This window comes from Borostomias antarcticus (genome assembly GCF_949987555.1).
Source record: "Borostomias antarcticus genome assembly, chromosome: 15".
In the NCBI taxonomy this organism is placed as follows: Eukaryota; Metazoa; Chordata; class Actinopteri; order Stomiiformes; family Stomiidae; genus Borostomias; species Borostomias antarcticus.
The window spans coordinates 7,336,300-7,358,712 of NC_140248.1; the positions used below are offsets into that span (position 1 = coordinate 7,336,300).

The following is a 22,413-nucleotide window of genomic DNA, read 5'->3' on the forward strand; positions in this document are numbered from 1 at the left end:
GTTCTTCTATCCACTGTCTGACTGAGTATAGCCTTCAATGAGGATCAAAAGTGAGCGCGTGACGCTTGAGGGTTAACCTTTTTGTAGAACAAGTGCGTGGATGTCTGTTGACATCACCCACTAATATTTTCGTAATTTACTCATGTGTGTGTTTGTGTTTTCAAGACAGACAGAGAGAGAGAGAGAGAGAGAGAGAGAGAGAGAGAGAGAGAGAGAGAGAGAGAGATAGATAGATAGGGGAGGGGGTTCGGCGGATGTGCAGGCATTGGCTACCTTGATTGGTGTAATCATCTCTTGAAGCCTTTATATTCAGGTCCTCCAACCTGTAATCAATGTTCACTTTAACTTCTCTTCTCACTTTTCAGAGATTGGTAGTTTTCAATGATGCTATAATCAAAACAACAGGTTCTTGTTCTGCCAGCCACTTATCTCAAGAGGGTTTTTGCATGTGCATTGATGGCCATATATGCATATTTCAAACAAATACGCCCCACTTGAAATTAGTTGTTTCATGACAAAAACTGTGGTGGCAGCTAATGCCCCCTTCCTTTGGAGAAAGTTGTCTTTGTTGCACAGCAGTCTGCTTTGTTCACCTTGAATGTTCCCTGTGTCTGTCTGCCTTTAATCTTGGCAGAGGGGCAGAGGCCAGGGGCTCCTCCCACTTGGGCCCTGGTCAACGCAGGACTGAGTGCCCAGGTGTGAAAGAAAGGTACCACATATAAAAAATAATTACACCTTATTTTATAACACCTGGAAGACAACCTTCAATGGTTTATGCTTCTCCTATCAATGACTGCCTGTGATGTGATATTTATATAAATAAGAAGAATCGGGTCAGCAATGTTAGTTTCATTCATTGAGATGGACATTGTTTAAAATAGTATCATTTTTATTTTCCAATCTTCATCTTTTCCCAGCATTGAGTCAACATAAATCAACAAGCTGATTAATAGGATACTCTTGGCAGTTTAGATGTAGCAGGAAACTTTATTAAAAAACACAATATAAGTGAATCAATCAGTGGAAATCTGAATGGATAGTTGGACCAAACGTGTTTGTTAGTAGTGACAGAGGTAGTGATATCAGCACTAAACTCAAGCCAATGTGAAACCTTAGAAATTATCAAAAGAAATATACTAAGAATACAGAGAGACAAATCTGCTTATATTAGTATATCTTCACACTTGCTTTGGCAATGTAAATGCATCTTTTTCACGCCAATAATGGAGAGAGAGCGAGAGAGACAGAGACACACAGAGAGAGAAGGAGGAATGTGGTATCAGTGGGTCTCAGAATAAGGGAGCAGAATCCAGGGCCTGTACCCGAGCAGCAAATAGCAGAACGTGCTTCTCAACTTCTGCATTGATTTCCTGCTGTTTGGCCCTTGGATTCCTCTGCACAAATTCAGCAATGCTCTGGATACATTCTCTCTGTGTGAAGAAATTCAACCAAGTTAGCCTAGTATCTCACATTAATCCGCACCATTTCCAAAGCCTTACTGTGTGGTTAACTGTTGTCATGTGGTTAGATTGTTCCTATCTTGGCCATTAGAAAGACAAACCTTAAAGGCATCCACTTGTCGTTGTCCAGTGAGCCGGTTCAGGAGCTCTCTTGCCACCTGAAACCCTGTGACAGCCGTCAAGATGTCCTTATCCTGCTCACTGTCAGAACGGAGCCAGCCAAGAAAGGCCAGCTGGCAAATATAAATTAAGACAAAGGGGAGATAAAATTAGATAAAGGAAGTTGAAAGGAAGTCAACTTCACTATTGCACTCAGCTGGCAGCACCTATGGGACCACAGATGTCGCCATGTCGTCGACAATTAACGAACACTAATTTACACCAAATGTTTACGTCAGCTTAAATTAAATTCACTTCATACACAATTCAGATCAGAGTGAAACAGATGACAAGCTAGCAAGTTAGATGGCTATCGTTAACGACTGACCTGTTGAATTAACTGCGAATTGGACATTTCACCGCCTGAGCTCGCTGGTCCGGACATGATATTCTTGTAGCTAATGATGACGAGCTAACGTTGGCGAACTAAATCTGTAGCTAGAATAATAGCTACCTCACAAACATCAGTTACGTAAATTAATCTGATATGTTAATGTTAGCTCTAAAAAAAACAACTAAAAATACGTTTACGCCCTCATCAGAGCTGGCAACGTCCTGTTTATATTGTCTTCTTCGTGTGTTCTGATCTACTTGGTGAGATAGCTCACTACTGTCACCTACTGGTTGATACTGTCTGCGTCGTATTGTCCATCCATCACCATTAGATGACACGATCACAATATGATGGGGGAAATATCTAAGATTTAAAAGCAGTCCACTAATAAGATGGCATGCCTCTGCGTGAAACTTATTATAAATTAATATGACACGAATTACTACTATTATCATCATTAATTAATATTTTACTCTGAAAAGACGTTAGGCCTACACATTGATGATAGCATTTTACAACGACATAAAATCGGCTCAACCCCACAATGAAAAGGTGAATAATCAATGTGTCAATCTTTATGTGGCACGGTGCGTAGCACTGTCGCCTCACAGCAAGAAGGGCCTGGGTTCGATTTCTGCTTGAGATGCTGTTAGCACTGTGGGCAAGTTCTCCCTAGGTTTGTAAGGTACCCTGGCAGGGTATCCCCCCCCTCATAAAGAACCCAATACAAAACACATGCAGAAAAACAGATTGCTAACACTAGGACAGCAGCACTTGGACTGGTCCTCAAGTGTGGCTCATGCACCCTTGATGGAATGTCCCGGGCTGGGTTAAGAGCAGAGAAACATTCAAGAGAGGATGGGTAATTGCAGAGAAACATTCAAGAGAGGATGGGTAAGAGCAGAGAAACATTTAATCGGCGACCCTGATGCAAGTTTGTGTGTTCCCTATGTCGTCCGTTACACTACATGTGTGTTGAGTGAAGTGCACCCGTGAAAGCCGTGTAACAAATAAATAATTCTTCTTCTTCTATTCTTTATAACAGGGTACATTCCTGTGATCAGACTGTACATTCCAGATCAATCTATAATGCTTGGAACATTCAACAGCTGTAGCACATCTTCAATCCCAACAGCAGTGGTGGGTATTTTGCAAGTTGCATGATCATAACCTTATACAGCATTGAATACACACAACACTTCCAAATCATTATAAAGCCATAACAACGTGTGAATGAAACGATAGTGGTCAGCTGTCCCTCTTTGGTTTGTAAAAAGAGCCTAGCTGTTTTGTGTTGACATCTTTCATCTGTTCTAGCTGCCGCTCTCCACGCCTGTAGAGATATTCTATGTGCATGACGTCAGTCTTTTTGATGCGGGAGTTCTCTCGAAATTCCTCCCGGATCCTGGGTAGAAAGCCTGGCTTGTCCTGGCCAGCACGGAGGAACTGCCGGTACAGAGCCAGCACCTGCTTCTGTAGCTTACTGTGGCGCACCATAGTGTGAGACACACGGCTCTGTGGTACAGCAGACGTTAGGGAGCACCAGCCAGAGAGTGGGTCTGGAGGAAGAATCTGTCTGATGGCTGAGTGATGTCACAACTCATGCATTGGTGTAGATTAAGTGTCTTCTAACCCTATGGGAGAAATACAGGATTAGCGGCTGAGACGGGAAGCTTGTCAATAGGACGCTTGAGAAATTGATGTTTAGTAGCCTACATGATCAAGGTGATAGCTGGGCTAATTGAATATAAACAGACTAATTATGTCATCAAACCTCTGTTGAGGCACAGTTCTATTCTAGCTAGCTAATTTAATACTGTGCTAGGTAGTCAGTGTCATTACATCTACTGACCAGCTATCTGTATACAGTAAATCAGCTATAGAGGCAACCTACCTTGTGACAGTGCTAGAAAGTTGGTTCACTTTTCTTCGACGGTAGGTTGCATAGAGAGGACCTTCCATTCATTAGTCACTAAAGCCGGAATATTTTCAGTCCAACCACAGCCATAATGAATTTAAATCTGGCCCAACTACTCTTTGCTACACCAATATGCTACAGAAAGCTGCTGGTCGACCTCGACATGTTGTTACGAAAGCCAAAGGCGATAATGCCATTTTGTCGTTGCTACACTGCCCTCTTGTGACTCGGCTGACTTTCATAAAACCCAATAAATAAAACACATTCAATTGATATTAATCTTTATTTAATAAAATATCTTCTGTAGAGGATCATTAACTTTACATTTATGCCACATTTTTCCCTTTACATTTATGTCAATACCGAGTAAAAGTAACTTTAGGTAAGTAGTGCAATTCAATATAGGGGTTGAGGACCAATAGTAGCTCATTAGGGATGATATTGATGCGGTGTTATCATGATAACCCAGAGCCACTGTTAGAAATGGTCACATACCTTCAGTTTCAAATCAAAGAAATAATATAATTAAATGTTGATATGTACATGAGACAATAAATATACTGTTTCTGCATTCATCAGCACTATGTTACATGAGGCAAGACCATGGCAAATATACAGACAATATAGTATACCTAATATGTTAACAATGCAACAACATGACTCAGCCTTACAGTAGATGTGTTGTGGAACTTGGGGAACCAAGACTAGATATGCTGTAACCGAGTTAAGTATTGATCCTTAAATAGTCATAATAATTTGAGCAGAGTTCACGTCAGAGCCTGTGTCAAAATAGTAGATGCTATAAATGTACCATTATATATTGTATCTTGATTTGGCTCTAGCATCTTAGTTGGTTAGGGAACTCTTCTAAATGTGTACTTCGTGTTTGCAATAGAGTGTAGTTGTGTAGGGGTAAATAGTGTCACTAAATCACATTGCATTTAGATAAATATAAACTTAAATCAGTAATATATTTGATTACATGGATCTAAATTTCGGTTTTACAGTTGACAAAATGTTACAGTTGACACTACTTCTTATTACCTGCGTTAGCTACATGCACTGCTCTGTATAATTTAACACTTCACATTTACTGTACCACCACATAATTACTGCTGTGTCTCTACTGAACTTGTTATAAGTGGCCTTTATTTAGAGAGAATACACAATGTAAATAGACCTGTGGTGTGTCATTTTCCTCACAGACATGGGCTTCACCTGTTCACAACCTGACTGACTGAATGTATTGAAAAGGCACATATTAAAGAATAATACTATGTTTTGAGCAGGTATAGCTTAGATACTAGGAATGCTAGTTTCTGCAAATCATAAAACTAATGTATGGAGTCAAATGTATGGAATGCTGTCCATGGGAGACTGTGGTATGTATGTGCACGGTTAAGTTATAACTGCAGTTAAAGGAGGATTGATGGTCTATATTTAAACAATCCAAGGAGAACGTGACACCGGTGGGCATGGATCCTCCAGGGAGAGAGTGTCTATCAGAGCCCCAGATATTCAGCCAAGAACACCGCCAGCACCTTGGTGAGGTTCTCCACCGTGGCGGAGTGGATGTTCTCGATAGCGTCCTCCACAGTGTGCATGAATGAGGGGAAGGGCATTGCGATCATATGTAGCACTGGAACACCTGCAGGCGCGGTGATGGAGGTAAAAACACAGGGGAGGGGAGAAGACAAATGAGATGGAGACAGAAGGCAGAGGGCACTCAGGATAATGGAGGAGAAATGGAAGGACAGTGCATAAATTTAACTCTACTTTCATAATGCTACAGAAGAGAGTATATGGACAAAATGGGACTGTCTTACAAAATGTGGATACAATACCCTTACAAAATGTGGATACAATACCACAATATAATTTCAGACATTCAATGTATGTATACTGTATGTTACATCAATATTATTTATTTTCATAGTATGTGTGTGTGTGTGTGTGTGTGTGTGTGTGTGTGTACTGTATGTGTGTGTGTGTGTGTGTGTGTGTGTGTGTGTACTGTATGTGTGTGTGTGTTTGCTCCCTCACCCATCTGGAGGAAGGGCAGGTGGTCATCATCCACAGGGGCCAGCTGTATGTCCTCCCTGAAGTAGCTCTGCTCTCTGGGGTGGGAGGCCAGCAGACCCAGCAGATGGAGTCTCTTCTCTGACAGCACGATCAGAATGGGTTTTAATAAGGATGGGAGGGCACCATGCCACAGGCTCAGAGCCAAGGGCAGCCCCCATGGGCAGGAGTGCCAATCAGAGACAGTGGAGAGAGAAGTGAGGGAGGAAGAACTGCATTTTACCAGGTGTATTGTTACTGTGCAAGAGAGGAAATGCAAATGGACTCTCTGTCGTGACTCTTTGTGTCATTCTATTGCACATTAGTCTAACATTTAGTCCCCTCTCTCCTTTATATCAGGTGTCAGTACTACACTACCAGTGAGTAAGATAGATCCTCTTACCTATAGATATGAGGCGTTCAAACCAGCGGAGTGTGTTGTCAAAGTGGCTGATAAATGATGGGTCGGGGGCACCAATGAGATCAAGCAGGACAAATAGGTCCTGAAAATGGATCATAACGTATCATATGAGGCTCAGCAAGAGAACATAGTAGCAACATGCAGACAAAGTCTCTCAGCCTCACCAGAGCCTGAATGAGGGTGGTGTTTTTGGCTCCGTGTGGGTGGGGGGTCCGGGACATTTGTTCAGCGAGGTGACGTGAGCCGTACAGACAGTCTGAGGACGTCCTCTCCCCAAATGCCTCCTCTCCATCAAAGAACACCAACTGCAAAGTAACCTGCGACATCTGCAACAGAGAAGAACACAGAGGGAACTAAAGTGAGACGGTTTTCTTGTAACGTAAGATGCTGACAGATGGTTTTTGCTATGATACTTTCTGTATCAACAATATACCGGGTGATGCTATAGTGTTCTATGGCCAAGATATGAGTGAGTGTTAATGATATGTGTGCCTACTGGTCAATGTAGCAGCAGAGGAATGCACACACATTAAACAAAGTGCAACAGGTGCTCGACAAAAAAGATATACTTAGGACAGAGAGAATGTCCGCACACGGTAAGTACTAGCTCCCACGGTGAGTTTAATAAATAGGGCAAAACGTTTAAGCACAAATGGCCTTCTTCAGGTGCAATGACTACAGGCCAATCCCTGTGGTTTTCACAATGAAATACTGGAAGAACGTATGAATAATTCATCGATCAATATGTGTCAGATAAACTATGAATAGACAAGTCAGTAGACAGAAAAAGTGCAGCCTAAGCAGTTAAGCCACATCCTGTCATCAAGTTTCCTACAGTTTTTTTGCTGCAAAAATGGACAACAAATTATGCCACTGCAGACAGGGACCTCAAAGGATTTGTCAAATAATCGCTTTCTTTGTAGCTCTCAGAAACGTGTCCGTGTCGTTATGGACGGGAACACACACCTGTTGTTTAAACACTCTGAGGTGTATATCCAGAGCGGTGACCAGCTCCAGGATCATGGCACACGAGACGGCCGAGTCGCTGGCCCCTAGAAACCTCCTCAGCGGACCATCGGGGGTCTTCGAGGCAGCGGGGAGGTCTTTGGAGTCGTAGTGACAGGCCAGCAGCAGCCGACGGGGGGCTACGGGGTCCAGAACCGCCAGCACGTTGGAGAAGCTGATTGGTCCCTTAGGGGTGGGCGAGTTGAAAGAGTCGATGTCCAGCGACCAGCCGGCTGACAGGAACTCCAGCTGGGAGTAGATGTGCTGAGGCCGTCACAGGAAAGGACAGCTTCTCATTTCATCAACGGAATCAGTCATGAATCAATATTTGGATCTAGCAGAGAAAATAAAAACAACCCCCTGCAAAGTAGCCTTCTACAGTAACCAAGGTGATCTTTACCTGCCGCACCATACGGCTGCCTCTAGTGCCTGGCAGTCTCTCGACCAGGATGGGCCTCAAGTGAGAGTACCACAGCCTTCCTCCATTTACCAGAGATACAAGCCGCTTGACCTGGGCCACAGTGGGTCGCCTAGGTTTATGGCGCATCTGCAGAGGTAGACAGAAGAGAGAGGCAAAGGAGGATTTGATTACTTCATGAAATGATCATTAAAGTAGGCTAAATAGTATAGTTTGGATATAGCTAATCAAACCCCTTCTTAATCAACAATTTACCTTGTCCCTAACAAGGTCTGGTTCACGAAAACGTATACTATCGTCACTTTGTAGGTCATCGCTATGTTCATAAGTTGAGAGAGAAAGCCCAAGTGTCAGAGCCATGGCCAGAATCCCGCATAAGCAGAGGAGAAGCACTCGAACACGGGATATCCGAAGCCAGTTGCAGCTCCCCATCCCGCTGCCATGGATGCCCGCGGCTGTCCTATGCCTTCGGACGGTCCTCATCATCATCTTGAAGCGGCTGGTTCATTCCGTATCGGGTGCGCATTCACAATGCGAGCACTTCCACGTCCTTCTAGACGCTGTGCGGATCAGAGCTAGAAGGTGCAAATGGGCAGAGCACGCGGGATCAATGTCACAAAATAAATGCGCCACATTCCATTTTGACAGGTCCAATTGCCTGCCCCCACTCAGCACGTTACACTCAAATGCAATTATTGTTAGTCGCTTTGGATAAAAGCGTCTGCTAAATGACTGTAATGTAAAATTAATTCGTTATGCTGGCTGGCTATATTAAAATCACTCGTGGGACAAACCTAGACCACAATATGCTTGAGTATTAGCTTACCTGGATGAAGAGACCGCGTAGTCATGCTGAGACATAGGCTGGACCGTGTAACTAAACGAGTCTGTTCCAATAGATGACCAGTAGCCGGCTTTACAGTGTATAAATGTCTATGCGGATCCCTGTTGCAGACCGTTCCCAGCACTCCGCATATCGCCTATATTAGCTGATGAGCAGCTGCATGCACCATCCTCGATACTTTCTGGGAGATCTTGGATGACTAGTGAAAATTGTGCGCGCAACATTCAAATGAGTGTCTGCTGTAGCCACTCAGTTTATCCGGAAATATTTTTTTTAATCAAAACTAATTTGCTTATATTTCATTGAAGAATAGCCAATAGAAGAATGTGTATCGGTAAATACATACTTTCTAAAGACGTATTATAATAAAAAAGATGACACTGCAATACTGGTTTATTTATATAAAGATAATTAAACATTAATTTCAAATATTGATTTTCCTGTATTTCTAGGTTACACATTTCCGCTATGCAACCCTGTACCGCTGGTGTCCAATGGGCTTTCTAGCCACAGACATGTTTAGCCACTCAAAACGTCTTACCTGGAATCTAGGATCCAATCACACGCCTCATGCTCAGAAGGAGACTGGTTGGTCTACTGGCTCAATAGCTGTTTCTAGGGTTAAACATTGTTAAACGTTTTGAACAGGCGTTGCATAGCTGTCACGGGGCATCTTGCTAGTTAGCCAGCTAACCTGAAAATTAATTTGGACAGATTGCATTTTATTTCCTCAGTAAATAGCTAATAGAACATGAACATGTAAACAATGTAGCCAGACCATAGATAAACAATATCGAGCTAACCGGAGAGTAAGTTCTGTGGCTCCTTTGGCTAAAGTAAGGGTAAGTTGGCTAAAGTAAGGGTAAGTTACTGGTTAGCTAAAGTAAGGGTAAGTTACTGGTTAGCTAAAGTAAGGGTAAGTTACTGGTTAGCCATTGATCGGCCTCAGCTAGGCTAGGCCAGATAACGTTAGCCCGCCTGCGATCTTTGAATGGATGACTAGTGAAAACGTTAAAATGTATTTATTAATAGTAGTGAAAATTGTGCGCGCAGCATTCAAATGAGTGCTTGCTGTAGCCACTCTGTTTATCCAGAAATATTTTTGGAGTATCACACATTTATAACTACAGTAGGACCCCACTTATCCGAACCCAACGGGACCGAAGGTCGTTCGTATCTCTGAAATGTCCGGATGACTGAAACTTATGTTAAAATGCACCAAATTCAAACAAGTGTTACTTGTTTCATATAGACTCATAATAGACCGATAAATACCCTTAATTACTTGTGAAAATGCATCAAAATTGCAATCAAATAGCCAACTAAACTCATATAGCCTAGCCTATAATAGGCCTACAGTAGCCTATAATAAAATAACCGAATTTCCACTTGAGTGACGTGCTTTGATCAAATACAGTACTTTATTCTCAAATGAGGCGTACGCTGCATCGATAGGCTACTGTATTCGCAGAACAAAATGGTATAGCCTAAAAACAACCCAACATTAGAACAATTAGAGCAAATGATAATCAATAAATAAATGAAATGACAGACAAGTTGTCGTGTCTTAGGCTATTGTAGCCTAAAAGAAAGTCTCTAAAACAACCGATGTAGGCTAACGTGGCCTAGGCTGTAGACTATTATTTAACAAATACAGTAGGTCTAGGCTAATCTACATGCCCACAACACGTCTGTGTTCCTGAAGTCCATTAACTGGGAACGAATAATGACTCGATGCTCATCTGCTTCAGGTTGCTGACGCGCTTTCTGGTACCAAGGAATGCAGCTCTCGCGCAGCAGACTCCTTTGCGTTTTGCGCTCGACATTAAAGTAACAAAGAAATGAAACGTGACAGTAAGCTACAGCCTACAGGCAACATGTAGGTCTACATACAGTTCTGTTTTTATTCACAGTAGGATACAGTACTGTAATGAAAATCCCACCAGTAACCAGATAGCAGGCTAAAAAAAAAAGTTTTTTAAGCCTGTCCGGTAGACCGGGAGGTTCGGATCTCTGAAGTTCGGATGAGTGGGGTCCTACTGTACTTTGCTTACATAGTAATTATAGGAATAATTAAAAGATGGCACCGCAATGTTGTAAGAATTAATCTTCAAACACAATTAAACATAGCTATCAATTTCAAATATTGATTTCCATGTATTTCTAGGTTAACTTTACACATTTCCACTATGCAACCCTAGTGTCCAATGCCACTAGCCACTCAAGACTTATTACTAGGATCTAACCAAATGCCTCGTGCTATGGAGATTGATCGGTCTGTCTCAATTTCAACTGTTTCAAGGGTTAAACATTTTAAATCTGAGTTGCGCATAGGTCGGCGGCATCGCTTGCTTTAGCTAGTTCTATAGATCAGCCTCTAGTTCCAACTCTATTCGGTTGTTAATCCTGCAGATATCTCTGGCGCCTCCTTGTGAGAGACTTGAGTCATGGCAGCTGGATCAACAAGAAGAGAGACTCTTAGAAGGAGGTAAACTAAACTCGATTGACACTGACATTGATCTGTTGCGTATCTCAGTATATGTCAACGAAATTGAAAGAAAATTAGATTTGCAGCAGCAGCTTCTTTGACTCTATAACAGTGCCTGGGCGCTCCTGAGTGTTGTGGATGAGTGTGTGTGTGTGTGTGTGTGTGTGTGTGTGTATGTATGTATGTATATTTAAGTATGAGTATACATATTTATACAGACTGTATGTATGTATGTTTATGCATACTGTAGGTATACAATTTAATTTAATCTGTTATGTTTATTCTCTATGTATATTATTTATTCTGCTGTACTTTTGCACTGCTGAAACACCCAATTTCCTTCCACGGGGATTATTAAAGTATCTATCTATCTGTCTATATTTTGATTTATACTGTACGGTAATTGAACCTTGACTCATAGAGAGACTCTTCTTGACTGGAACACGTGTTGGAGCAACAGTCTGAAAGAGATCGCCGGTCTACTGCCCATCAGTGAACCTCCAAAAAGCAGACGACTTACTAAGGTTGAGGGTTTTGAGTGTTGATTGTTTTACTTTTCTCGCTCTCATTACTTTATATGTTTTTGTGTGCATTGCTGAATCCAAGTCGGGATATAACGTCCAACAGCGATAGATACGGTAACTAACCATGCACCGTGTATAATAAGTGTGATGCGCCTCCTCCTCCTGTTCCCTCTTCAGAAGGAGACCCTGATCCACATGCTGCGCTACTTTGCCTTCCTTCAGGAGAAGATACAGACCCTGCAGGGCCGCCTGCCTCCACACTGCCTCCCCCAGGAGGATACAGGTACAACCGCCCCAAACAATCTCATGACATCGCTAACGCACTAAATAATCTCCCCAGCTGACCCCCCACCACTCACACCACTGGCGATTCACTGTGTGTGTGTATTTGTGGAGGAGTTTTTATTACTAATTGTGTGAGTTGGCGTGTCCATCCAGGTTCAGGGTCAGAGAGCGAAGAGAACCCCCCCTCTGAGCCCTGTACCCCTCCTCAAACTCTGAAGGCCAAACGCAAATATGTGTGCAGCCGTGGTCGCAATAGACCCCCCCCAACATCAGGTGGGTCACCAGTCTACCTCTCCCCTACGGTTCATGTTCAGCACTGACCAAATCACATAGGGTTTTAATCTGTAGCTTTCAGTAACTAATCAATACACATACACATTTTAATCAAGTTGAACTTGAACTTGAACTGTTTAACCTCTGCCTCTTGGCCAGGTCGTCATTGTAAATGAGAATTTGTTCTCAACTGACTTACCTGGTTAAATAAAGGTTAAATAAAATAAATAAATAAAAATTGATCTTGATCACTTATATACACATTTCCCCTGTTTATCCCATGTGGACCCAGGCTGGTCAAAGCCACAGGTCAGCTATGAAGAGTGGTCAGTGCACGACAGCGACTCTGTGCCAAGCTCCATGGATTCAGCCCTCAGCATCAGCCCGACGACACTCCGCCTGACTACACTCCTGGAAGGTGGGAGGGCCAGCACACTTCCTCATATGTGGTTTTCGGGGCCTTTCCTATGTGGCTTCATGTTCCTTCCTAATCACTTGTTTTCTCTCAGGGACCAGTGGGGTTCTGTGGTCTCTTCCCGGGGGGCAGTGCTCAGTGTGTGACGATCCCACCGGCAGTGAGAGCAGTCCAGGCAGTGTGGTCTTCGACACTCCGCCAACAGGGTGGGTTCCATGTAGCGTTGTATAAATGTGCGTGTGTGTGTGTGTGAGTGTGTGCATGCGTGTGTGCGAGTCGTCCACCTTTATGAGAGTGTGTGTTTCCAGGCCAGGGTCACTCCTCTTGAAGGACCGCATGTTTGGAGTTGTTCCGCTCGTGGGGGGGCGAAGGAAGGCCCTCCTCAGCCCCGCTGTCACGCCCACATGGCCTGGCCTGCTGCCCCGGCTGGGGACCGGGGAGACCCTGAACCTCAGCCCCTCCCTCCTCACCTCTCCCGCCCGGGGGCTCAACCACTGCCTGCTGCCCGAGGGCCAAGAGGAACTCCAGGGTAAAGCACTGCCACCCTGGCACCCTGGTACTGCCACCCTGGTACTGCCACCCTGGCACTGCCACCATCGCTGCTCTCACACACCTGCTAAGGTCTCTGGCCTTCTGCTGTGGTGTTGGAAGTGTGAGGGCTGGGTTTGGACTTGAACCTGACCCTAGAGGAACAACTGGCAGTGAAACCACTGGCGAAGGTCCTATTAGCTGCAATATGATCAGATTGTATAATACCAAACCACCCGTAAACCAAACCACTGTCTAAAACCTCCAGCTTTTGCAGTAACGCGCAATAAGTCTAAAGTGCAGTAAATCTAATACGTCCAAATCCCAGGTTTGTACTGCATTATCTACACCCAACCCTGAGCAAAAATCATTCTCTAAACAACCCTGTCGCATCTTCTTGCAGCCCTATTTGAGGATGTTTGGGTCACTCCCAAAATCAGCAACGCCAAGGTGTCCTGCCGGCCATGCTATGACCCCTATGACCCGGTAAGGCCCATCGGATCACCCTTCACCGAGTTTATTCCATGTTATGGATAGTGTAGGTCTGAATGTCTGTATGTAGACTTAGCTCAGCTTGGTGAAGCTACCCCTGCTCTGCCCAGCTGTCAGAGGAGGAGGAGAAAGCAGTGGCGCCACCTGGCGGTGGAGGATGGCTGTCCTCCCAGAGCGAGGGAGAGGGGGGCGACGTCACCTGGACCCCCAAGTTAAACGCCCCTCTGAAGAAGACCCGAACAAGGCAACGGGGCCGCAGAGCCAAATCGGCCACCAGGGGGCCTCGGTGTGCCCAACCAAACCTGAAGAAGAACCTGAAGAAGAAATGCGTCAACGGCTTCATCATGTTCTGTCGCGTCAACAGGAAGACCTACCTGCAGTGAGTGACCTTTCACCTTTAAACACTAAGTTCTATCAGTCGGGAGGAGGAGCCAGCTCTGTGGGTGTGTTCTAACATGTCTGACGTGTTTGTGAGCAGCACTCATCCCGGAACCCCCTCTACCGTGGTCACAAAGGAACTGGCCAGCCTGTGGCACGTCATGCCCAAGCAAGAGAGACGGATATACTGGTCAGTACCCCCCCCCCCCCTCACCCCCCTCACCGCAAGACACACCCGCAAGATTCACACACTGAGTCCGTGTCTGTTCTGTGTTCTCTCTCCCCCTCAGTCTCAAAGCCCACAGATTCAGTCGCCAGCACAACCGCAACGTGAGGAGCGATGGCGCGGGAGAGGAGGAGGGGGAGGACTGCGTGCCCAGCCCCCTCCACATGCTGCTGGCCTACAGAGACCTCTGTGCCACCACTAGAGGGATGCCTTAGACCAGCGCGCGAGTCATCCACAAGCTTATTACAAAGGACAGAGAGTCATCCACGCGCTTATTACAAAGGACAGAGAGTCATCCATGCGCTTATTACAAAGGACAGAGACTCTCTCCAACATTCATGTGACTTTATCTCAGTGACGTCAGTGGGCTGCTCTTCTCACTGGACCAAACCTTTTATAGTGTTATCCGTTTGGCATAGGACTATATCTTCATGACCATATGCACTCAGCATTGGACGTTCATATTTTGTTGTGCCCATACAAATCAACATTTGTAACATTTGTAATTTAGAGTAATAATAGAGTTAATTATGAGTTATCTGGAGAGATTAAACCTCCGTTTATAGATATTATTGAGAACCACTAAATATGGGCTGTGGTATTTTGTTTCAAATGTAATTATTTTTATTCTATAAATTATAATAATTTATAAAGGTTCTAAATTATTATATTTATTTATAACCTGACTTGTTTTATATAATGCATAGGACCAAAATAATTCCAGTCTACATTATTGTTAGCATACAATCACTCCCACCGTCACTAGCTGTTTAATTTATTACCTATTTATACATACACACGTTTTATCCATATTGTGGGCAGACCAACTGCTGCTGGGCTGCTGCATACTGAGGGTGAAGGGTTGAACTGACAGTTGCCATTTTAGCCACAATATATGTTTTCAGAATGTTCATTTGTTTATACAGTACATTACGTTTTTCAAATTGTTAATGTGTTACTTGTGTTCTCATTATATTTGTTCCATATTTCCATATTTGTTCTGAAAATAAAGTTTTTATTGTTAAAAGTATCTCTGAATATCCGTGAATTGCTAAGAAAAAGAATATAATGAAGAAAAAATAAGTTAATTAAATGATCTAATTGGGATTGACATTTAATAAAATGTAAACTAACAGTTAACAATAGCAGAACAGATCAGCTCACAGAGGATTAGAAAGCAGCTCCATGTGGAATATGAGTCCTTCTGTAATTATGCCTCCTGCAGACAACAGCATGACCTGCTAGAACTCCCCAGCCTCTCTGTCTTCTCTGTCTGGGTTTGACTGCTGTCTCTAGGATTCTCAGCTCACTCCCTCTCTACAGGCAGAATTCCCGGTGCCTCTTTGAACTACAGGGTGAGCTTACGGAGCTGTTCATTGGCTGTGACAGACTCCTCCCACAGGTGCAGGTTGGTCTCCTGTAGAGCTGTCACTTCCTCCAGAAGGGCCACCGTCTGCTTCTCCTGACGGAGCAGAGCGAGAGGTGAAGGAGTGAAGGGACGAGTGACATGGATGTAGCGATGATGGGATGCATGTAGAATGTTTTGTCTCGCTCTCTCCAAGTTGCTCTTCAAGTGTCTCAGTAGCGCCTCCAGGTGGTGGAGCCGGTTGGACAGATCACTGCAGACTTCACTGAGGATAAGATGCATAAAGTTGATGTTGTATGTGTGTGTCTGCATGCCGTGCACGGTGCCTTCTCTGTAGGCTGGTTATTATAGCTCTGAGGAGGGTAGTTGGTGGAGGGCAGGAGACGGCCATGTCCTCTGGTCCATGTTTACTGGACTTGCTGGGAAACAGGGTGCTCAATGTCCTCTGACCTATATGGTAATAAAGAAAGAAACACAAGATGATATCAGAATGTTCCTGCTTAGCTCTTGAGTCTCAACTAAATATACACTGTAGACACGCTCACACAAAGACACGCACACAAGGGCGCATACTCTCCTACTGTCATAGGCGTTGGCAGTGTCGACTAAGCTGGTCCACTCCGGGCCCCAGGCAGGGGGATGAGTCCAGGGTCCCTGCCCGCTGTCAGGGAGAGGTCAGAGGCAGACAGATGGCCCAGCTCTGGGCAGTCACACACAGGAGAGCAGCCCAGACGCGTCCAGTGGACCGCTACCCAGACTGTTCTCTGGAATTGGGCTTCCAGGACTCTGACCACACTAAAGAAGAGGTCAAGCGAGAGGAGATGGTCAACCAAAACATGCTCCTGAATATCCAGGCTCAAAGTGGATTTAACTACAGTATGTTACATTTCATGAATGACTATAGAGCATGTGTGTATTTAGTCTTATGGGTATAACTGGCCGTCTCTCTCAAGCTCTTCTGTAGTGTTATCTGGTATCCAATACGATGAGCCTCCTCAAAATGCAAAGTTTTTGAGATGAAATCCTGGAAATGTACATAATACATTACTATGTTATGATAATTTTTTTCATGAATATTGGAGATTTATTGAGCGAGAATTTGCAGTGGCTGCCTACAGAACATTCTGATGCACTGTGGGCTCAATTTTTTATATTTCAGAAATCTGGGAGGATGATTTGTGGAGGACAGTCTGAAGATAGTGTTGCAAATTTGTCAACTGACGAAAAATGTGGGAGAGATTTAATAGGTTTTACAGTTTTTTAGAAAAAAGTGATGGGCATCATAATTCCTACCAGCTCGAAGCATAATGTTTCTGCTCACTTGGGCCTGACTACATTTTGGTGGGGGCTGCAAAGTGATGATTCTTACAGCAGATTTGTTATGCATTTTAAAAGTTTAAACTTTAGGGAAGGAAAATAAATCCACTTTCATTATCATACAGCAATTGACACACCCACACGCATGCAGGACATTTAGACAGTTGAGGACTTTTGGCATAAGACTGGACTTAAAGAGATTTAGAAGGCAGATTTCATAAGAAGAATATTGGCAAAAACAAGAGGGACCAGCAGCCGAGCTGCCCAGCCCCTAATAAATACAGATTTTTACAAGAATTATGCTCTTTATCGCATTTATTCTAAGATGGGAACAGTTCAACAAATTTCCACCAGGTGCAGGATGGTAAGTAATTTCTAAAGGAATCTAGTTTTACAGGAATCTTGTAAATAGTGATCTTGCAAGATTCCAGTCTTTGCAAAATCTTAGTCTGTGACTAAAACTTCGACACATTGTCTGACTTTAGTCTTTGAAAAGTCTTGTAGTGTATGGTAGCATTACAGAGCTGGAACGTGGCAGCAGTGAACAAGGCATCTACAAACAGGTATAAAAAGGGCATATCAGGAGATGTATTAAAGATAGCACAATTCTGATTTCTCATTAGTAAACTAGACGTTGGATTATGCAATATACAGTGGATAAAAATAGTTTCCATTTTCCCACCCTAGGAGCATGCCCAAACTCATGGCTGTGATGAATACTGAGTGAGGAGACGCAGGAGCAGCCTTCCCTGACAGAGAAGAGGAAACGGACACTTTAGCCTCCCCCCCACCAGAGGAACCTCCAAGGGTGAGTGTATCACCCTCAAAGTATTTAAAAACAAATTCACTCAGCAGATTTAGGCCATTATGGTTGATAAACAGGTGTCTGATAACGTGCATGTTCTAACATACATCTACAGAAAGTCCACCTGCTCCACTGCTGCTCCAGGGCCCCAAGAATGAGGCCCTGCAGGTCCAGCTCAGGGCCTCCAGCCTGGCCCTCCTCCTCACCAAGCAAGCGCCCTACTGCCTGCAGGATGCCAACTGGAGGGAGAGCCTCCATAAGATAGTCTCTCAATATGGCTCTCTGCGTTGTGTCTAGGGCTCCCTGTCTCCGAGGTCAAGCCTCCAGCCCCCAGCTAGTCCCAGCTCCCCTCCATAACTAGAAAAGAACTATGTGGCAGCACTTCAAGAAAAATGTAGTTACAATCTAAAGCCATTCCATTTGAGAGAAAAAAATGTTAGGGGCTAGAGTAATGTGTCATACCTCTTATCATTAGATTACAAAGGAAGTATTAAAGTAGAACTTCCAGGATGCCCCTGTGACCAATGAGGAGTTGTCACCGCAAAGACATAAACCCACTTATCATGAAGAGGGGAATAAATAGAGCTTCAATGTTCATTATTAAAACACAATGTCCAGCTAGGTTTTCAGAGAAGGTTTTTAAGCTTATACTGTAACCACCAATACACCTTTACAGAATCACACCTTTACAGAATCACAGGACACAAAAGAAAAAGGTTGAAAAATAAAAGGCAGTGTCTCATTTTGTTTCTCCATAATGTAGTTCCCAGCAACCTGCGATCTTATGTTCCTTTGTCCATCGCCTATTGTAGGGCTGGTTGCTTTAAAAAAAACAGTTAACAGTATGTACAGAGGTTCAGTATTTCCAAAAGCCCATCATAGTGTTCAAGTCCCAAAATCTGCACAGTCCAATTCCAAAACACTTTAAGAGAACACAGCTGGTCAGAGCCTTTCACAGCTGGTCAGAGCCTTTCACAGCTGGTCAGAGCCTTTCACAGCTGGTCAGAGCCTTTCACACGTGCTGCAGTGGGAGAGTGTTTTGGGAGAGAGGGGCCTTGCTGCTGGGTCGAGGTGGTGAGGATGGTGGTCAGGATGCTGATGAGGTTGTCCAGCCCCCACAGGTAGCCGTCCTCCCGGTTCCCCTCTAGCCAGGGGGTGCGGTGGTCGAGGGTCAGCGGGGAAGGCAGGGGAACGGTCTTTCCAAAATCGATCATCCAGACTCCCGCCTTCCCCGTCCCGTCATGCACAAACAGCAGGGAGCTCCCCACCACCTGGAGAGAGACCAGCGTTAACGCCCGTGGCTACGTTCTTAAACCAGCATCGCATTGTACTAGAAACTGATCTTACCTCGTGGGTTTTGAAGAAGCTGGAGGTCTCCAACACCAGGCGAAGTTCCTTCAGCCGGGCCAGATAACCCCTCTGGCAGAGAAGACGGGAGAAAAAACAGGCATGGTTTTTTGTGTGTGTTTTTTTTTTTTCTTTTAAGAAAGGGAGATTTGAAAACAAGGACGAATATAAACCACACTCACCACAAACTGGATATTATGGTCCACAAAGTCATCCAGCGCTTCCATCACCTGATCCCTACTCTTGGTCCTCTTGAAGTTAGTGTTGCACATCCCATCTGCCTTCTGAGATACACAATGCTCTATGGTCAATGAAACAGCATCTACCTTCGTCTTTGGCCGCATAACTCAACACCTCTCGTCAATTCAGGTGCAAATGCTCTATTATTTGGTCGTTTCTTAAAGCCAGAATGAACAGTATGAGGATGTGAATTTACAGTGCAAGTTCAACCACCTTGGCTCTGATCTTACAGTACTTAACTCAACATATACCAAGTTGTATTTCATGTCTGTATTTGTTTGTGTGTGTCGTGTTCCGTACCTTAATGCCCTCGATGCGGAAGCCCAGTGTAGTTGTAGAGCTCAGGGTCTCCCTCCATTGCATGTACCTGGTCTTCAGCACAGCCTGATGGAGTCTCTCCTGCTCTGTGGGGGCCTCTGGATCCACGGCCAACATCTTCTCATACATGTCCTTACGAGGCTGAGGCCGCTCCCGCGCCTTCAGCAGCTCCTCCTCCAGGTATGTCCTGTGAGCACAGCGCTCAGTCTTTTAAACACACTCATCGCAGGATGACGTCACCGTGCCCGAGGGTTTCTCTTGTCACACACGCCGTACACGCTTAACTCACCGGCTGCCCATTTTGCAGTCCATGATGGCGGGCGAGTTGAAGTGAGTGAGCAGGTCGTCCATCATGTTGTAGTCCTGCTCTGCCAGCTGCACCACCCCATAGTAGGCTGGCACGAAGGGCCTCAGGGAGTCATCCATCAGCCTCTGCAGACACTGCTGCTCACCCTCACAGAAGCGCTTCAGCAACATGCCGTAGTCTCCTGCAAGGAAGCTTCCTGAAACACCGGAGGTACAGGGCCCTGTTAAATGTTATTAGAAGTGCTGCCATCTCTAAATAACAGTACAGCTACTACATTTTTGGTAAAGCACACACTGAAAGACGGTATCCGAGTGAGATTAATGAAGGGGGTAAAAAGGAAAGTGACAAACCCGCGTGTCCGACCACTTGTACCCATTGCTGTGGCGTTTTGGGCGGCGTTGCGAGGGGAAGCGAGGTCCCTGTGCTTTTGGGCGGCGTTGCGAGGGGAAGCGAGGTCCCTGTGCTTTTGGGTTTCTTCCATGTGCTGCTCTGCATGGGGAGAAAGCGAACGTGCAGCATGTTACACCTCACAGCCCTGTTCTAGACGCACACCCTCAGGCTCGTCTCTCTCCTGCGAGAGACGGAACAGCAGACTTCAGACTCCGTCAAAACAACTTCTGACCTGTGGGTGAGCGTCTCCATGGAAACCGCCATTGACCGGCAGACTGAGCAAAGACATGTCGAGAGGTTGGGCGCTGGTCTTGTGCAACAGCTGTACACATTAATCAACCATTTACAGGCTGGACTTGTTTTGTACAAAGCTGTTGTAAAGTCTATGCCACACCTACAGAATAGCATGTCCCAGGCATGCAAGGTGCTGTTGAATGAGTTTCCTTCAACATCCCAGTAAGAAGACAACTGGCAGCCTATGTAGACATATACTTGTGTAACATCATCTCTACTTGTGGACTGTGGCCTATATATGCATGCTGCTGGTCAAACCAGCAGAACTTACAGGCAGACAACACTGAGCAAGCAGAGAGTGAACAGAGGGCATCCATGTGATAAGTATCCGTGCATCCCAGCGCCGAATGCCACTCATAGGCCAAGGTGGTGATGGTTGCATTTGATGGCGAGGTGATATCATTGTGTAGGCTGAAAAGTGAGCATCGGCGCCATTTGGTTCCGAGTCATGTCGTCCAGTTTCAAAAATGTTTAGCATATCACTCGCAACATCTACCTAACCAACTAAAGGCTTCAAAATTCCACAAAGCCATCAAGTGTTTTAACTTGTAGAGCAAAACGTACTCTATTCTGGGAGTCTCTGTTTAAACATATATCCAATTTTCGGCATTTTTCGCGTATCCCATTCATTTTCCCATCGGGATTTGACTCTGGACCAAATGGCGGTGATGAGCCTACGTGACATTAGACTCTGAATCGCTGTCTCTAAACGGGGACAGGTCATACTGTGCACTCACCCGAGGGGGCTCATCTAGACAAGGCGAGACATTTGTCCCGTTTATGTGATGTCCATAGCTGCTACTTGCACCATCCTCTTCGTACTCCTCAAAAGACGAGGCAGGGGAAAGTATAGCCGAGGACGCGTTTGACAGTTTCCTGAGTAGCGGTGATGCAGGCGAGCCCCCAAACCCACTGTCCGAGCAGAGAGACTCTTCCTCGCCATGGGAGCCGAAGGAGAACCCGCTACTCACGGCCTTGAAATCGATTCGGCATGGACTCGTGACCACTAGCTGGGGGACATGTTCGCAAGTCGAAGTGAGACCAGCATCCTCGTGCTGCTCAGAGAGACCATCATCCTCGTGCTGCTCAGAGAGATCAGCATCCTCGTGCTGCTCAGAGAGACCAGCATCCTCGTGCTGCTCAGAGAGACCAGCATCCTCGTGCTGCTCAGAGAGATCAGCATCCTCGTGCTGCTCAGAGAGACCAGCATCCTCGTGCTGCTCAGAGTCTAGCTTCACGTCTGCTGACAGCTCTGTATCTCCCAAAGCGCCCGTCAAACTGCTGTCCTCTCCCATGCTGCTCCCCGTAGCTGGCGTTACTGGCGTTTTGGTCATCCTCTGTTACCGGAGAGTCCAATTAGCTAAATGCAATGTTTTTTTTTGTTAAAAAAAAAATGAACTAACGTTAATTGTAACAAGCCACGGGCAGCCGGGCACGATGCGTTACCACTTTACTAGCGAGCTGCCAATTCAATAGAAAGAACCTGGCTGATCTCAGCAACTCCTACCCCTGCGACCCTGGAACAGCTGAATGATCAAAAAAGTATTTTCCGAGCAACCAACCGCATTAGTCTATTCCTTTCCTCGATAAAAACGGAACCAACGCATGCAAATATGCGAGTCTCTTTGATAAAAACCGGTAATTAATTACAGCTAGCTAGCTAACCTAACCAAAACAAAACGTGGAGTGGCGCTGGAGCTGACACTGCCTGTGCTGCTACTAGGTACCACACGGGGGAGCCAGACAAGTGAGCAGCCTTTTATACGGGACCAACGAGGAAGAAGGCACCATGGGAACCAGGAA

At 45.0% G+C, this 22,413-nt stretch overlaps 4 protein-coding genes across 6 annotated transcripts; 1 reads left to right on the top strand and 3 right to left on the bottom strand.

Annotated features, from left to right (window-relative positions):
- Window positions 1–885: 885 nt before the first annotated feature.
- Window positions 886–2,177, bottom strand: LOC311318690 (uncharacterized protein). Its single transcript, XM_084450092.1, has 3 exons — window positions 1,948–2,177; window positions 1,562–1,693; window positions 886–1,430 (listed from the first exon to the last, which is right to left on the bottom strand). Exons 1-3 carry the CDS (start codon window positions 2,002–2,004, stop codon window positions 1,290–1,292), a joined length of 330 nt encoding a protein of 109 aa, XP_084306218.1. The 5' UTR covers window positions 2,005–2,177; the 3' UTR covers window positions 886–1,289.
- Window positions 2,178–5,373: 3,196 nt separating this feature from the next.
- On the bottom strand, window positions 5,374–8,256 carry qpctlb (glutaminyl-peptide cyclotransferase-like b; the record flags this gene model as incomplete). Its single annotated transcript, XM_084450534.1, has 7 exons — window positions 5,374–5,519; window positions 5,915–6,031; window positions 6,333–6,432; window positions 6,515–6,676; window positions 7,317–7,619; window positions 7,756–7,902; window positions 8,029–8,256. The coding sequence occupies 7 exons, from the start codon at window positions 8,254–8,256 to the stop codon at window positions 5,374–5,376; spliced, it is 1,203 nt and encodes a 400-aa protein (XP_084306660.1).
- A 1,077-nt stretch (window positions 8,257–9,333) lies between these two features.
- meiosin (meiosis initiator) lies at window positions 9,334–15,129 on the top strand. Of its 2 annotated transcripts, XM_084450459.1 has the most exons (12): window positions 9,334–9,459; window positions 11,030–11,105; window positions 11,527–11,629; window positions 11,807–11,912; window positions 12,068–12,187; window positions 12,480–12,605; window positions 12,697–12,808; window positions 12,911–13,131; window positions 13,534–13,616; window positions 13,733–14,001; window positions 14,101–14,190; window positions 14,291–15,129. In XM_084450459.1, exons 2-12 carry the CDS (start codon window positions 11,065–11,067, stop codon window positions 14,439–14,441), a joined length of 1,422 nt encoding a protein of 473 aa, XP_084306585.1. In that variant the 5' UTR covers window positions 9,334–9,459; window positions 11,030–11,064; the 3' UTR covers window positions 14,442–15,129. The 2 variants fall into 2 exon arrangements, with proteins under 2 accessions (XP_084306585.1, XP_084306584.1); XM_084450458.1 differs by lacking the exon at window positions 9,334–9,459 and having other exon boundaries at window positions 10,332–11,105.
- Window positions 15,130–16,984: 1,855 nt separating this feature from the next.
- itpkca (inositol-trisphosphate 3-kinase Ca) lies at window positions 16,985–22,307 on the bottom strand. Of its 2 annotated transcripts, none has more exons than XM_084449546.1 (7): window positions 21,348–22,307; window positions 20,277–20,415; window positions 19,909–20,122; window positions 19,602–19,806; window positions 19,244–19,345; window positions 19,062–19,133; window positions 16,985–18,985 (listed from the first exon to the last, which is right to left on the bottom strand). In XM_084449546.1, exons 1-7 carry the CDS (start codon window positions 21,942–21,944, stop codon window positions 18,707–18,709), a joined length of 1,608 nt encoding a protein of 535 aa, XP_084305672.1. In that variant the 5' UTR covers window positions 21,945–22,307; the 3' UTR covers window positions 16,985–18,706. The 2 variants fall into 2 exon arrangements, with proteins under 2 accessions (XP_084305672.1, XP_084305671.1); XM_084449545.1 differs by having other exon boundaries at window positions 19,909–20,146.
- Between the last annotated feature and the right edge of the window lie 106 nt (window positions 22,308–22,413).